Source organism: Choristoneura fumiferana, chromosome 9, assembly GCF_025370935.1.
Source record: "Choristoneura fumiferana chromosome 9, NRCan_CFum_1, whole genome shotgun sequence".
Classification (NCBI taxonomy): domain Eukaryota; kingdom Metazoa; phylum Arthropoda; class Insecta; order Lepidoptera; family Tortricidae; genus Choristoneura; species Choristoneura fumiferana.
Window position 1 is genome coordinate 369,019 of NC_133480.1, and position 18,047 is coordinate 387,065.

The following is an 18,047-nucleotide window of genomic DNA, read 5'->3' on the forward strand; positions in this document are numbered from 1 at the left end:
TTCTAGTAGTCAGATTGTCTTGAAATTTGGCATACTTATGTAAATTGCGTGACAATACAATAATCTGATAGTGACATCCTGGTAGTCCGGCCAGGATCGTCTCCGCAGGACGGAACTCTTTAACGGTTAATGGCATCGACTTGAAATTTGGTATGCATCACTCAAACTACACTTGAGTGACAATGCGAGTAAAATTGACAAAAAGTGCAGTCAGCAAAAAAAGCTTGTATTAAAAATGATTTTTAAACCAAAAACTTATTTTATATCTAGAAATAAAAGTAAAGATGTGGAACAATTTGGAGCATGCCTCAGAATGCCCTTAAACTTTGACTTTGAGTTTTGATTTGAATTTTTTAAGGTATATAGTATATACCTCAAAAGGGAACAGGAAAGATCACTTGATTGACCAAATAGTCCTAAAGAAAGTCTTAACTCCAAGTATTTAGACATAACTCGGTGAACATTAAAATTAAGACAGAGTTCAGTAATAAACTGGTTAAATATAAAGTGGACTGAGACTCCTAAAAACTGGCAACTCAGGAAGTACTGTTGACAGTGACCACAAAAATGCAGACCCAACAGGCCAGTACCAAAGCATACGAGTATAAATTCACACGTTGCGAGAATCGTTCGAGTTGTGTTACATCGCGGAGCAGCGAAGTTTTGGAATCACGAGGAACCGATCTAAAACAGCAATGTAACGCAACTCGTATGATTTATTGTTGAGCGTAAAACAAGCTTAAGCCATACTAAGAACGGGTGATGCTCTGTAAACAGATTAGCCTAGTAATGCTGTAACGTTAGCAAAAGAAGAATAATTGTATAAAAAAAATACAAAAATGTTACAAAAAAGTGCTAAGTATAAGGCGAACTTATCCCTGAAGGGATCAAGGGTCAACCTTTGAGTGGTAGTAATGTAGTGGATAATGTTTTTCCATCGTATTTTGTCGCATAAGTTCGTATTTATCTTGCTTCTCAATTTGCATCAGTAAACTTCAGTGAGCTGGTTGAGAAAGCAAGGTAAATATCCGACAAAATGCGATGACAAAATATTGTTCACTACACGGAAAAAAAGGAATTCTTTGACCAAGAATATTCATAGTCTCAGGAATATGATTAAATCGAAGTAATTATTTTCTTTAAGTAAGATAATAGTTTTAACCCAAGACAAATTTGTCTTCATCAAATAGGTATGTACATGGCGTGCGGCTATATACGAAATATTATTGTCTTTACCAAGGGTATTTGTCTTAATCTAAGACATCCTTTTTTCCGTATAAGTAGGTACTTCTGTAACTATACCAGCAGGTTGCAATTCGCCGTTTACGCTTGATTCACATATATAATATTGGTAGTACTATAATGTACCTATGTCCCCTTCATAATGTATTCAGCCAAATAAATGTCCACAGTATCTACTCGTATTGGACCACTTGTGTTATTTAGGGCACATAAGGGGGATTCGACTTGTTTATGGGATCCATGTTGCTGCAGTATTTAGCTGAGTAGTTTTATTTTACTGTAGGGGTTAGTTTGCTAAATAATATGCAAAAGTATGTTTACTCGACCAAGAATTACTTTATCATATAATGGACGGGGACGTTTGGAATTAATTCCGATCCGTATTGGCGATTTCTTATTTCAAATAACGAATCTACTGTGTTTAAAATGTAGTTGTGTTTGAAAAAAACTTATAGGTACGTACTTCGTTGAGATTCTTGCCGAGTTCTTCTCAACATAGGTTTCGGACCGGTGGTAGTTTTTTTTTGACATTCATAATCATAAGTGCTTGTTATAGCCTAAATTGAATATACGAGTATATATAACGTTTCAAACTTTCGTGATTCTCACTCATAGTCAAAATACCATATACGGGACTTTTCACGCTATTTTTACACAAGTAATATTTACCTCCACGTTTCGGCAACGTTTCACGGGTAGACTACTCGTGACCACGGCAACTGTAACGTTGCCGAAACGTCGAGGTAAATATTACTCGTGTAAAAATAGCGTGATAAGTCCCGTTTATGGTATTTTGACTATATACGAGTATATGTCGGCAGCCGATAGTAAAATCCGCTAGATCAAGAAATTCCTAAAGTAAAAAGTTAAAAGTTGGCCAGGCATATCACTATGTGCCTGAAAAACAATACGGCAGATCGATTAGAGCAACGTATTCGTCGATATTCCTAGCTGTATACCGGGCAGATCGCGGTATGCCGAAAAAAAGAAAAATTTAGGTACGACGAGCGAAGCGAAGAGTTGTTAGTATGAATTGTGACCACAATGCATGAGCCGAGCGAGCGAAGTGAGCGTGCCGCGGCTGCGGCCGGCGAAGTCCCAGGACCGATATGGCGGCGTTTCATGATATGGCTACGAATTTCATGATCTGCCTAAACGTCACTAGGATGTCCCTTAGCCAGTTCATGAAATGGCGCCATTTCACGATAAGCCTAGGAATTAAGTGATCTGGCGAATTTTACGATCGGCCGCCGACATATATATTTTTACGTTGACTTTTTTTTTATTCGACTGGATGGCAACGAGCTTATTGAGTAAATACTGTGACTTGTATTACGGTTACAGTTATTTATATGTGAACTCCTATTTATAACTTGTGGTCTTATCGGAATGTCTACTCTTGTCCATTTATGTCTCAAATGATACACTCAAGTGCACAATGTTATGTGACCTTTAAAATAACGTTCATTTCTTATCTGGAACAGTCCTACTTTGCTCATAGTGCTCTATAATTATATTAAATTAATATTAATGAGGAATCAGTATTCATTAGCCTACCTACTTATATTATAAATGCGACACTCATTAACCGACTTCAAAAAAACGAGGAGGTTCTATGTTCCAATGTTTGTATTATGTTCACCGATTTATAAAATATTTTTTTTAAATTGAAAGGGTATTCTTCTGAGGTGGTCCCATTGTCACCAAGTTGAGATCTGATGATGGGATCCTAGGGAAATCGAGGGCAAACCTCAAATTTTATAGGCACACCTATGGCCATTTTAGCATTAAGATAAGCATTTACATTCAGAAAGTATCATTTGGTAAACTGAACCTGATGAAGAAGACCAATGGAACTCGTCAAAGCTAAGTAATGCTCGCTCGTCTATAAACGATCATGATTAATATACTTACCTAGATAAACGACTAAGAAGGAGCTTTAACTTATGATTTCTTTCGAAATGATCTGATGCTAAAGCCGGAAGGTAGGCAACGGAACTCTGTTATAAAACAACGTAACTAAGCCGTGTTTTGGGCTTAATGGAATCGTTGTGAGATGTACTTTGGCTACGAATCACTAAAAAGTGAGAAATAAAGAAAATTTTTAACAAAAAAGTAAAACTGACTCCAAAAAAAAAATAACAAAAAATGAAACCGGCTACAAAACACGACCCAGGAGGATGGATTGAAACCCATAGTATGTAGGTGAGGCAGACGACTATTGATCCATTCCTGCTGGCTCGTGCTGAGGCACCGACTTCGAGCTAGTAGGTACCTAGAAAAATATTTTCAAGGGTTTTGTAGCTGGTTCCATTTTATGTATTTTTTTTATTTTTTTGGAGTCTGTAGTTTAACATACTTAGGAGTCAATCACGGGGACAGGTTTAAAAAAGAAAAAAAAAACAACTTTATAAATTCCCAATTACAGTTCTCACAGCGAAGGCTTAGATTTTTATCAAAATAATAACCGTCTAAAACTTGACCTAACCCTAATCCTTACTTATAACAATAAGTCATAATCATAATTTCTATGCTGTCCGTACAAACGGGGACGGAAGTCAGCCAAGCGTGAGCGTTGCGTAAGCGCATTGTCTTCCCGACCCTACCGCGTTTGTCAACACTGTCACACGCCGGTCTCATAATAAACACTGTGGCAAAGGTGTTGCTAAATGCGAAGATTGACCCAAAGGATTTGGCCGGTGAGTTGAACGAGGTCATTGTCTGCTTTTAGAAGCTTTAATTTAACTTGTTATTTTTGTTGTAATTGTAATTTAACGTGTAATCAGATAGATAGACTTGAATACCCTTTGTAAGTTTAGGAATCGCAATGAGAAATTACCAATTTTTGAAATGACCACTTCATGAAATGACCGCTTTTTAAAATGACCGCCTCTTGAAACGACTGCTTCATGAAATGACCGCTTCTTGAAATGACTATATTTCAGAACACAGACGTAATAATAAGGAAAAAAATACATTTGAAACTGAGCTTTACGTTTGAGCGAAGTTCTCAATCCGCATTGGGCCCAAGCCTTCCCTTTCTAAGAAGCCGGTGCCCAGCAGTGGCTATATAGGTTGAGATGATTATTAACTCACTCTTAGTTATATTGGTAGACATCTTTTCCAGTATACCTACTTGACACTGAAAATATTTGCTCACTCAATGTGTCATTTTGTTCTGGAGTCGCCACGTCATGCATACTTCGGCGTTGCGTCAATTTTGCGGACGAAGTATGCACCATAAAATGAAATACCTATATAATTATAGGGTAATAAATATTTACAAACTAATTATTAACTGCTAAAAGGAAAATAGAGCACGAAACACGATTCTTACTTCTATTACAAAATGTATTAAAGTACTATAGCTATTTTTACATTTTTTTTAAAGCCTTTATTTTTTTATTCGAGTGGATGGCAAACGAGCAAGTGGGTCTCCTGATGGTAAGAGATCACCACCGCCCATAAAAATCTGCAACACCAGGGTTATTGCAGACGCGTTGCCAACCTACAGGCCTAAGATGGGATACCTCAAGTGCCAGTAATTTCACCGGCTGGCATACTCTCCACGCCGAAACACAACAGTGCAAGCACTGCTGCTTCACGGCAGGATTAGCGAGCAAGATGGTGGTAGCAATCCGGGCGGACCTTGCACAAGGTCCTACCACCTGCGATTCTTACTGCTATTAGAAATGTATAAAAGTACCTACTATAGGTATGTTTTTTTTTATACTTATATTATAGTGTCCCACTGCAGGGCACTCCCCTCCCCTCTTGACCTCCACAACTCCCGTTCTGACGCTATATATATCACGTCAGTCCTTTACGGACCTGTCCAAATAGTCGGTCTGCCTCCACGTCGCTGGCACGTCGGCACCCCCCAAGTGGCAATGTGAGCCCTCTGTAGGTGCATGCGACAGACGTGGCCAGCCCTGCTCCATTATAGCTTAGCAATCTTTTTTCCAACGACTGTGTAATTTTCAAACACAATTTACTTATTATCTCACTAAAAAATTACAGCATTACAGTAAAAACCAATGCGCTGTAAAATTGAAATTATACAAAAAACAAAAAATACAAAAAGGCGTACAAAATAAAACAAAACATTTAAGTAACAATACTTGTGAATATGACTAACGCGTGCTGTCTTAAGGCACTTGTCCCACCGCCGACGATGAGCGAGAAGCGAGTAGAGCGAGTAACTAGAAACGAGTGGGCGAGCAGCGAGAAGCGAGTGTAGTTTTGTCGCTCGGCTGTAAGCGAGTGTTCGCGTGCGACGGGCGATTACTCGCTCCACTCGACTCGCTCGTGCGGGGCGGCCGCCAAGCTGACATCGCTGAGCGAGTATCTATAGCTCAGCGAGTTTTATAGCTCTTGTCGCTGCGACAAAAGATGTAAGAGCGAGTTCTCGCCGACAGTGTGAACAGCCAGCGATCAACTATTAATATATGTGTCTCTTTTACTCACACAGGATCTTATATCTTTTGTTCGTTTCTTGAGCGAGAAAATAGTCGATAGCCAATCGTATCCTCGCTGGCGGTAAATAATAAGGCATGGGAACGAATGTAAGATGCCACACGTAAAACCACTAAGCTACCTCGGATTTTTCGCATTTTATTGCCTAATAACAATCAACAATCCTAACTATAAAGTTACAAAAACTAACAACTTAATGGTAAACTCAATGGAGTCATTAGACCATAATAAGCGCTATAAGTTTTGTTTGACGTAATGACTACGCTGATTAGATCATTTTAGGAGAATGTTACAAGTCATTGACATCAACTAACTTGTAACTCCTTAAGGCTGCGTTTCCACCAAAGATGTGTGAGGATGTGTGTGTTTAAATGTGTTTATCGTGAACCAATAGAAATGCTCCATTTACCTATCTTCGCACAGCGCATCTCTAGTGGAAACAGCTGAGCGTAGCGAGAATAGGTAAATGAAGCGTTCCTATTGGTTCGTGAAAAACGGGTCCACATTGGCCCGCATACTTATTGGAAGTCCGAATGTAATGTTTGTCAGAACGATCGTTTGTCATAACTCTTTTTTCTCAGAATCCAATAAAGCGGCAATTACACTGTGTCGTTCACCTAATGCGGTCGCCGAACGTGGTCGCTGAGCTTGTACATTAGTCTGTCCGTCTACTGCGGCGGCCATATTAAAGCGGCAATTACACTGAGTCTTTCGCCGCATGCTGCATGCGGCGACCGTAAAAGTGTAAGGAACACGGTACTCGGCCGCATTCGGCGAGGACAGCTGCCACCGCCTTAATATGGCCGCCGCAGTAGACGGACAGACTATTGTAAAGGCGACGGTCGTTCGCCGACGCAGTGAAAAACAAGTTCGGTGACCGCATTAGGTGAACGACTCAGTGTAATTGCCGCTTAATTGTTCAGAATTGTTATAAAACAAACCTAAGCTAACCTATAGTTTTCTATGGGATGACCATTTAAAAATTTCAGAAAACTTTAACGTTTTAGTGGGATAAAAATTATGACAAATGATGATTCGGACAAAAATTACGGTATAGCGAAGAGTATGAGAACTTTGGCGCTCCCATGAAAAACACATTCCTCGCAATGCATCCTCGCACATCTGTAGTGGAAACGGACCCTTAGTTTAGGATTCATAAGCGGAGGCAGCCTATTGCTAACAATTAAACATTTTCTCTCTGTGTACCTGTTTTATATCGTTTACTATTTGTGGTGTACAATAAATATTGTATTGTATTTTATTAATTTTCTATTGACGAATCAAGATTGCAATCACACTGACTCGCAGGTCATTGAACTTACTATTACCATCGGATTTAAGGAAGTAATATCCTTATCAAACTGATGCGTTTATTGATTTCCTGTCTTCGCTCTTTATAGTTGTCGTCTTATAGTTTGTTTATACTCTGTATCGTACAAAAAGGATACAAAAATCTAGTTTTTTAAGTACTTATCTAAACTACAAATAGGTATTTACCATAAACTGCTTCAACTTTGCCCTCTGGCCCCAACATTGCCTGATTTGATTTAGAGTCGATAACTTAGCACCCGTTTGGTTTTTTAAACTTTTATCCCCGCAATAATAATTCCCGTACTTATGGATAAAAGTTTAAAAACCTATACTGGTGCTAAGTTATCAACTCTAAATCAAATCAGGCAATGTTAGGGCCAGAGGGCAAAGTTGAAGCAGTTTACGGTGTGCACAGTCTATCCGCATGTCTGTTCGAACCTCCTTTTCAAACCCGCTGAACCAATTTCGATGATGGTATTGGGGATAATTTGAGTCCTATGGGAAGGACGTATAAACGAATTCTTCCCAGACGGAGTTGCTGGCAACAGCAAGTATACTCGAAGTGATCGATCTGCGGAAATATAACGTTACTCGCGGGACATTACTCGTGCCGTGTAAATATGGCTTTAGTTTAATCAAACATTGGTTTAAAACCTCGGAGATTAGCCGAGTAACGCGATAACCTGGTGTGTGGCAGGTAGCATGATAAATATTGAGGTCCTTGGCGCGGTGCAATGACCTGCTATATTGACAGTGCAGTATATAAACTAATTTAGACATGTACCTACGAGTAGACCACGATTGCTTTTAAAGAACTTCCAATTTTTCTCGTAAGTTTTTTTTTTCAATCTAACGCTAAAATATATTTTACATGATATTATTGTCCGTAACTCCCTGCAAAAAATGTTTTTTTTTTTTTTTTATTGGACTGGAAGGCAAACGAGCAAGTGGGTCTCCTGATGGTAAGAGATCACCACCGCCCATTGAGACCTGCAACACCAGGGGTATTGCAGACGCGTTGCCAACCTAGAGGTTTAAGATGGGACACCTCAAGTGCCAGTAATTTCACCGGCTGTCTTACTCTCCACGCCGAAACACAACAGTGCATACACTGCTGCTTCACGGCAGGATTAGCGAGCAAGATCGTGGTAGCAATCCGGGCGGACCTTGCACAAGGTCCTACTACCTGCAAAATTTATCGCCATCGTGCAGGGAGCTATGCGATATTCTGGGATAAAACTATACCATGTCATTCCCAGGGTCTCAAATCACCTCCGCACCAAATTTCATCTAAATTGGTTTAGTTATTATTTAAAACAAATCATTAAGTTTTCATTCAGCAAAATAATTTTGGAAAAACTATAACCATTCCACTTTTTACTTACGAGTTGTCTGAATGAACAGTCAAACAGCAAAACTCAGTTTGTGGAAATCAGTTTGACCATCAGAGTCAGATCTAAATTGGTTGGGAGAACCTGGGAACCCGTTTTGAGATTAAGTGAGTGGAGCCGTGGTGGCCTAGTGGTTTGACCTATCGCCTCTCAAGCAGAGGGTCGTGGGTTCGAACCCCGGCTCGCACCTCTGAGTTTTTCGAAATTCATGTGCGGAATTACATTTGAAATTTACCACGAGCTTTGCGGTGAAGGAAAACATCGTGAGGAAACCTGCACAAACCTGCGAAGCGATTCAATGGTGCGTGCGAAGTTCCCAATCCGCACTGGGCCCGCGTGGGAACTATGGCCCAAACCCTCTCATTCTGAGGGAGGCCTGTGCCCTGCAGTGGGACGTATATAGGCTGGGATGATGATGATGATGAGTTTGACCATCAGAGTCAGATCTAAATTGGTTGGGAGAACCTGGGAACCCGTTTTGAGATTAAGTGAGCGAACCGAGTGAAACCGATATAAAGGTGAAGATGTAACTGTCGGGTTAGGTTGAAAGAAGAGGGTGCCAAGTAAGGTACTCACATAGACAGACATCGCTCATTGTAAGCCACTGGTGCTAGAGACTTGATATTTGAGAGAAGTAATGTGACATGAAGTGATGCGATGACACGAAGTCAAGAATCAAGAATCAAGAAGAAGAAGAAGAATCAAGTTGAATAAGTACCCACCTATTTCTCATATTATTATTATTATTTTTTTCTTTTATATAACTCGTAATATACATATAAATGTAAATTAGGATAGGTTAGTTATATAAATAAGTTTTGCACAGTATTGTTTTGAGTGTTTCATTTCGCCAACAAACTGTCATGCAGTTTGGCGAAAAAGGTGTTCATGTATACACTGTGTAATTGTTAAAAAAAAAAAAAAAAAAAAAAAAAAAGTAGTTAGCTAGCCAACTTGCTTTTCAGACTAGAGCAAAGCCATGGGATAACAATGTCCTATGAGCTAGTTAAGATTGTTTTTTTTGAACCTTTTTGTATTTCAATTCCAAATTTTTGTTACTTTTACGGTCATCCCGTAAAACCCATATCGAAAATACAAACTGAAATAAGCGGAAGCGGTGGTGTAGCAGTATAGCACGCGGCACGGAATGCCGAGGACCTGGGTTCGATTCCCAGCGCCGGTCTTATTTTTCTGGTTTTTCTATGCATCTATATTTCAGTTTGTATTTTCGATATGGGTTTTACGGGATGACCGTAAAATTAACAAAAATTTGGAATTTAAATAAAAAATACAAAAAGATTCCAAAAAAACAATCTTAATTTGATTGCTTCATAACGACATCTCATGTCCGGGTGAGCGGTTAGTTCCAATGGAGTGCCGAAAGTTTCTCGATGAGGGCCACAGCATAGATGTCGCTAGTGTCGCTGCTTAAGTGACTAAATAAGAAAACAAACAAGCTGAGATATGTGGTGCATAGGAGAAATTCGTGTCTGTAACACTGTCCAGCGGTGGTGTAGCCGTATAGCACGCAGCACGGAATGCCGAGGACCTGGGTTCGATTCCCAGCGCCGGTCTTATTTTTCTGGTTTTTCTATGCATCTATATTTCAGTTTGTATTTTCGCTATGGGCTAGTGTCAGTATTGTATATTCAAAGTAAATAAAAATTGGCAGACAACTTGGCTTTAGGTGGGTATGGGTATGGAGTTGCATGCATCTCCGCAGGAGTGGAGAGTCCCATCGGCCCGAGAACACGCGCAGGATGCCGTTGGTGCTGCGTTCCGCGTTTGGCGTCGTTTCACTAAAATACATCAAACAATAACAAGTCATAACAAATTTTAGAATCGTATTGTGAGGCATGTCGCCGCCGTGCTCTGAATAAGGCGTCGCGCATGCGCCATTGTGATGGCGGCGCGAAAGCGCGCAAATTCATTTGGACTTGCTATACCTGCTAGAGCCTACAGCTACTGTCACTCAGGGGACATACTGCAGCAATGCACACGATTTAACTGTTTAAGCCGGTGTTGCCATACAATTTAATATTTGTTTTATTTTATTTTAAAAATTTTATTTTAAGTTAGTTTTTAGATAGGTCCTCACTGAAAATCAGCGCCACGGCTTGCCGTGGCATTATGCTGAGTGGGGACCTGTTTAGCGTCATGTATGTCTTATTTGTTCTATGTTTGTTCCTATGTTTGTTTTTTATGGCGTTAAATAAATGTATTTTCTTTCTTTCTTTCTTTCTTTTTTACTTTCAATGAGGGCTATCGCGTATGAATTCACCGCTAGAGGCGCTAGTGTAGCGTGAGGTTTCCGAAATGTCAAATCTAATAGTTTTTGGGTGAGCTACGCGGGTTTATTTAGAATTAGAATAATTTTGTGAATATTTTGCATTACCTGAAATTAATTATGGCAATTATGCGTTACGGGGTAATGAATGTCTGTGTTTGGAGACAGTTTTGTCTTTCGGAAACTTTTGTCCTCCCTTTTTGCTGGTTGCTCGATATTTTTATGGTACGGTTTTAAGGTGTATTAAATATGATTTTAATGTATTTTTTTTTTCATGCCCGTAATAACATAGGTACTTTGAAAGCCACATTTAAAACCTCACGCAACAGTGGCGCCATCTAGAAAGACAAAAAACGATAGCCCTTATACACTTCGCTCACCTAATACCGACATAGACAAGCGAATTGGCTCGTTGAAGTGGCAACGGGTAGGCCAGCATGGAGAACAGATGGCCGTTGGGACCCAAAAGTTCTCGAATAGAGACCGCGCGGCAAGCGCTGTGTAGGACGTCCACCAACGAGATGGACGGATGATCTGGTTAAAGCCGCGGGTTCACGGTGGATGCAGGCCGCTGCCAACCGAAGCAACTGGAGGTCTATGGGGGAAGCTAATGTCCAGAAGTGGACGTCCTACAGCTGATATGATGATGATTCCACTAATATCTCGCTAATATTAGAAATGGGATAGTTTGTAAGTCTGTGTGTTTGTTTGTTACCACTTCACGTCTAAACCGCTGAATCGATTTAGATGATTTTTATACAGATTGCTTGAGTCCCGGGGAAGGGGATAGAATAGTTTTTATCCCGGAAAATTGCAGTTCCCACGGGATAACGATAAATGAATTATAATGCGGACGGAGTCACGGGCAACAGCTAGTGTTGAAACATTATCAATCAGTACCAACTTATTTTAATTACTTTGTTCAGAATCACGGAGCAGATGAATGGTAATTAACCGTTTAATTGCTCGCTCGACATTTAAACGATATCCTTGACAATCTTGACTGGGTTAATTTGACAGATGCGCCAATTGTTTCCGTCACTTTTACTTCTAGCTTGTTAATAACGCGACTGTCAAATCAGGAAGACTGTCTTTATTTTATTGTTTGCTTACAGTAGCATATTATTATGTCCTTCCCTACGCATTAATTAGGCTGCATTTCCACCAAAGATGAGCGAGGATGTGTTGCGAGGAATGTGTTTTTCATGGACCAATAGAAACGCTTCATTTTCCTATCCTCGCACAGCACATCTCTGGTGGAAATAGCTAAGCGGAGTCATCATCATCATCCCAGCCTATATACGTCCCACTGCTGGGCACAGGCCTCCTCTCAGAACAAGAGGGCTTGGGCCACAGCTCCCACGCGGGCCCAGTGCGGATCGGGAACATCACACGCACCATTGAATTGCTTCGCAGGTTCGTGCAGGTTTCCTCACGATGTTTTCCTTCACCGCAATGCTCGTGGTAAATTTCAAATGTAATTCCGCACATGAATTTCGAAAAACTCAGAGTTGCGAGCCGGGGTTTGAACCCACGACCCTCTGCTTGAGAGGCGATAGGTCAAACCACTAGGCCACTACGGCTTTTTTGCGGAAAGCGGAGTAGGTTATGCAAATTAAGCGTTTCTATTGGTTCATGAAAGACACATGTCGCCACCTTTCTTATGGGGTAGTTAGTGGGAATAAACAGAATAACTCTGTGCCTAAGTTCAAAATTAAAGTTAGTAGCCTTAATGGGACAAGGTTTTAGATCGTCCTACGTTGAGAGGTTAGAGCTATCCATAAGCTCTACTTAATACAACAGGTGAGTGCCGTGATTGGTGCCACGGGTCGGACCGAGAGCTACTCCATCATGGTAGGATTCTGCCATTAGCAATCCGACCCATTCCAATCACGGAATCTTGCTCACCTCAATCTGCGGGACCATGGTCCCTTGGACGGCCCTCCTCCTTCCCCAAAGACCTCCCCTGTTCCACCATGACTTGCATTTACTCTGACTTAACCTCTCAACGTATTCTTCTCTCGTTGTTGTATGATCAGTATAAGCACTTACCGGGGCAGTCTTTGTAGCTCGTGTTCATATCATCTCAATTCATCTCATTCACTCACAATTTCTTACCATAATTCTTCATCATATTTCCTTTGAACTCTCTTAATCTTTCTCGTCTCTCTCCTCCTTTCTGCCAAAAATAAAAGCTAAAAACATATCTCTCTCAAATCTACCCTTTCCCTCCATCTTTATCTCACAATGTTACCAGTATTGAAATCTTAAATACTCACATTCGTTCAGGAATCGCGTGAATTCGCGACAACACATTCCTCCAACACATCCTCGCACATCTTTGGCTGAGAAATAAATAATTAACTAATCATCAAAGGCAATACCTTAAATGTATCTCTCTTGTTACAGAACCAATGTCCTTCTAACCATGTCGTCATCAGGCGCCGTGCTTCTCGAGGCGCGGCCGTTCCGGCCGTTCAAGTCCTCGGAGGAGTACTTGTACGCCATGAAGGAGGACCTCGCGGAGTGGCTGACCATCCTGTACCCCGAGCTCAGGATCAATGCGGACAATTTTCTGGACAGGCTGGACACTGGCGTCGCTTTGTGCAGGGTAAGTGTTCGGAGTAAGAGTCGAAGTTTTTGAAAGGTCTCCGTCGCGTTCACGTTGATATACAAGTTCGTAGCCGAAACTATGCAGTCGGGGCAAACAATACAATCGGGACTCCTGTGTATCACGGTTTTATCCTAAATACATATATATTGTCTGCGGTATCTGGCTATTTGGGAGAGACGTGGCCGGAGACATTGATACACGCCCAACGCTACACTCGTACATATATACCTACATAATGTCAGGACTTTACGTTAGTTTCCATTTAAGTAGGTCTTTATAAAGGACGCAGGGATTCAGGAAGCTAAGTTTATGTGAAGACTATAAGTACCTAGCCAACATAGCGCGTTCAAGACGTTCGTTCTATGCGCGTGCGGCGTTTTCTCTGCACATTGCGCGACTGAAAGGCTTATGCCACCGTGTGCCACCTTTTTACCGAGCCAAGGGTTATCCGAGAGTGACGTTACTCTTTACATGGTGTCTAAAACCGTGTGCGTGCATGTATAGTTTAAAAAATTGTTTGTAAATAAATAAATAACGCAGTTTGGTGCCTTCGATAGTCTCGTTATCATTATGGGCGTGTTATCAGGTATTGATGTCGAACTTGTCGATAATATTTTCTTGGCCTCTTTTCATAGTGATAAATCGGAATTTGATTGAATCCGGAATTATTTCGTAACTAAATTGGTCATTGTTTTTGTACGAATTGCGACTACTTTTACAGTTGGAAGGTTTCTTAGATAAGTATGTTTGCGTACTTACATTAATGGAATATTTTAAACAAAGTTATATTTTATTGAGATTGAAACATATAGAGTTAAAGATAGCTGCATCTACTAGAACTCTCTATAGTTAATACTATATAAACAACTTTCTGTTCTAGATTTTTTTGTTTTAACTATTTTATAATATCGTATACAGCTATAGGTAGAGTCATTCACGATGACGCGTGCCGTGGTTCTTATTACAATGTCATTAATGTCCAATTTTAAGAAAATCGCGCGCCTTCGTGGATGGCACTAGGTATATAGCTATAATCGTATAAGTTTCAATGTAAGGATCAATCTACACATGAAAAATATACTTTTTTTAAATTCTTCAGTCTTCATGCAGTTTAACGGAATTCAAGAACTGCAATGCATAATGAGCGGTCGGTTTACGGTCTTGTTGCAGTTGGTACGCAATCTTTAACGATCCTGGCACTATTATAGATATTATTTGTATCCTAATGTATCTGGTTAGACATATCACCGCTCGTTAGCACTAAGATCAATTTTACCATGTCTTAAGCAAATTAAACTATTTAATTTCGTTCTGTATAGGCTGATGATGAATTTGGGTGACACTCTCTCCCGGCCCGGATAATACCGACCCTGTTTTTCGTGTATACGCCCATAAGCTCATGTCAGTTTCTATAGGCGTGTACACGAAAAACAGGGTCGGTATTTCCATGTCGGTATTGTCCGGGCCGGGAAAGAGTGTCACCCATGAATTTAATAAATAGGCAAGACCTTTTCCGTCACTCGGGTAGCATTGACACACAAACACTTATGCATAATCTATCTAATCTATTCCTAACAATTTCTTATGAACCTCCCGACGTCTAGTGTCACTTAGATCGAAACGCGTCTATTTATCATATCTATCGATAAAAACCATGTCTGCCCACACATTTACATAGATAAATAAACAGATAAATTATACATAAAGTTACAAAGTTATCTTTGCCGGCGGATAACAGAACAGAGTAACTAGTGAATCCAATTGAGTTTCAAAGACAGTGGCGCCGCGTGTGTGTGTTAAGTTTGCAATGGAAATTCTGCAATCGTCCTTGATCGGAGACTATCGGCTATGATCGGAAACGTTCGGGGGCGTTCGGTTATTATCGGGGGTCGTGGGCGGGGGCGCCGGCGCAGGTGAAGTGGTATATGGAGCGGATTCTTAAGGTCGGTTCCAAACTGGCTAACTCGGAGTTGAGAGCTAAGTTTTTTTTGATGGTAGCTATTTCATTTATTTTATTAGCAGTGTTGGCGACGTTTTTGCAGTGTTCGTTCAGAGATCAATCTTTACTTCCTTACCAACTAATATTAAACATGCAAAAGTAGATAACTGTCTGTTTGTTGTTGTTTGTTACTTCGATGAAATTTGGTATAAACATAGTTTGAGAGCCTGGGAATAGACAGAGTCGCGGGCAACCAGCTAGTAACGTATAAAATGCGATTAACCCCTAGACATTTTTGAGCCGTGTACTTACAATTTAGTAATTCATGCAAAATTTTGCTCGTTTAGTAAATTTTTGCAGAAATGAGCACGTTCATTAATGATTTAGTATTAATTCACACTGAGACCTTTTTTGTGTGAAATAACTTATAACTTTTACTTTACCAAGCAAGATTTATTCAAAGTTATCAAACAGAACCCAACTTGACGCAATAGGGTGCAGTTAACCAGTAATTTGGTCCAGGACAAGGTCTGACATAATAATAAAATGTCATAAATCCATCGCCGATAATTACTATTTTATTCAAGTAAATTAATAAATCAATGCTTAGAGTTGCGCTGGCGCCTGTTGTATAGAGTAGCTAAAGTAACAGAGAGTACACTTGATACTTATTATTATTATTTAAAGCCTATAGAGGTGTCCCACTGCTGGGCAGTGGGCCTTGATACTAGGAGAACTAATAAACTCCAAATTTATTTGAACGATATTATTGCAATATGGATTTTTTAGCAAGATTTATGTATGTATGTATGTATGTAAACTCTTTATTGCACATAAAAATAAAAATACAAATACACAGAGAGGAGAACAAAGGCGAGCTTATCATCAAACGTGACACGTGAATATCATTGATTATTTTGAAATCATCATCCCAGCCTATATACGTCCCACTGCTGGACACAGGCCTCCTCTCAGAACAAGAGGGCTTGGGCCATAGTTCCCACGCGGGCCCAGTGCGGATTGGGAACTTCACACGCACCATTGAATTGCTTCGCAGGTTTGTGCAGGTTTCCTCACGATGTTTTCCTTCACCGCAAAGCTCGTGGTAAATTTCAAATGTAATTCCGCACATGAATTTCGAAAAACTCAGAGTAGCGAGCCGGGGTTTGAACCAACGACCCTCTGTTTGAGAGGCGATAGGTCAAGCCACTAGGCCACCACGGCTCTCATTTATTTTGAAATGTACGGATTTAACTCCCTTTTAATTATGCTAACATCGACACCATCCATGATTTCAGCAACGTCAGAGTTGAAATTGTCAATTTTTAATTAACCGTTGCACGGTAGCACTTAACACGTTGATTCCGGATGTCAACGGCTAATTTACAGTTCAATCATTTATAAATAAATTAAGCAAGTACCTAAGTTGCTCGGTGTGCTAATGCTGTAGGTGTCCATGGGCGGCGGTGATCACTTACCATCAGGTGACCCGCATGCTCGTTTGCCAGTTATTTGATAAAAAAGGGTGCACCAGCCTCTTACACGGTAACATGTTCAAAATGTGTAGTTTCCGTTTGATCCCGTTTAAATTTGAAATGAATACGTTTTTTTTATATTTTCTTTGCTTTGTTTATAATGTTGTGGCCGCTCTGTTTTACGCTGCGCCTGCGCAAGCGCTGGATAGTGATAATTATAGTGCTCGCTAATGATATGCCATGCTAAACCGAGTTAGGCCTCTAACCAAAGGCTTTCGCAACTAAACTAAATAATTAGTAACACAGGGAAAATGTTACAAAATAATATTAATGTATTTGCGGAGCGTTCTAACACAGGCTTTTTAGCCGCCTAAAGGGACGCCCAGGTACTGTAAACCTACTTACTATAAATATGAAATAAAGATATTTTTATTTTTTGATTTTTTTTGTGATTCAATTGCCTGGATTAAATTGTGCTAATATTTCGATTTAGTAGTTGAATTGGCTTTCTAAGATTTAATTATAACTCCTATGGGAATTCTCTAAAACTACATAAAGTTTTTCAATTACCTACGTCGTACTTAAGAACACGTGCTCTCCAAGTTCAAGAAGAGATTTGCAAGTTTAGAAAAACTAAGGGCCAGTTCCACCACTCATTGATAAATTTTATGAGACAGATATTCGTGATACCTCCTCACATCCACTCAAAGCTTGACTGGTAGAGATCCCTTAAAGGGATAAGTTCACCTTTGTACATATATCTCATTGTTTGTCAATTGTGTTTATTTACTAATTTTGTACAATAAAGAGTTTACATACATACATACCGTCTCAGTTTGTTTTGTCCGAATAAACGGAGACGGCATCTGTCACATAATTTTTTTATTTAGATTTCAAGATTTTTACATATAATATGTATGACAGGAGCGCCAAAGTACGCATACTCCTTGCTAGTCATAACGTAATTTTTGTCCCAATTAACGTTTGTCAGATTTTTTTTCCCACTGAAACCTTAAATATTTTTAAAATTTTAAATGATCACCTATAGAAAACTATAGGTTAGGTTAGGTTTATTTTCTAACAATTCGAAGCAATCATTTGATTCAGAGAAAAAAGATTGCGGTCCTTTCAATAAGTACCTATGCGAGCCGATATAGATATTGAGTAGGAATTAGGAGGTACGATTGTTTTGGTTAAATTCTAACCGGTGCCTCATTCTAAACAAACATGCCTACAGGACATACCAACGGAAGAAAGGTGTGTCTGTCTGTATAGATAAACACGTGACTCAGTTTCGCTGAAACAATGAAAT

At 39.9% G+C, this 18,047-nt stretch overlaps 1 protein-coding gene across 3 annotated transcripts in view; it reads left to right on the top strand.

Moving 5' to 3' along the window:
• Positions 1 to 18,047, top strand: part of pigs (GAS2-like protein pickled eggs) — a 252,245-nt gene that overhangs the window by 157,524 nt on the left and 76,674 nt on the right. For all 3 annotated transcript variants that reach the window (XM_074091762.1, XM_074091761.1, XM_074091760.1), the window contains exon 2: positions 13,117 to 13,318. In XM_074091762.1, the coding sequence (XP_073947863.1) occupies positions 13,136 to 13,318 (183 nt within the window). In that variant the 5' untranslated portion in view covers positions 13,117 to 13,135. The remainder of the gene's footprint in view (positions 1 to 13,116; positions 13,319 to 18,047) is intronic.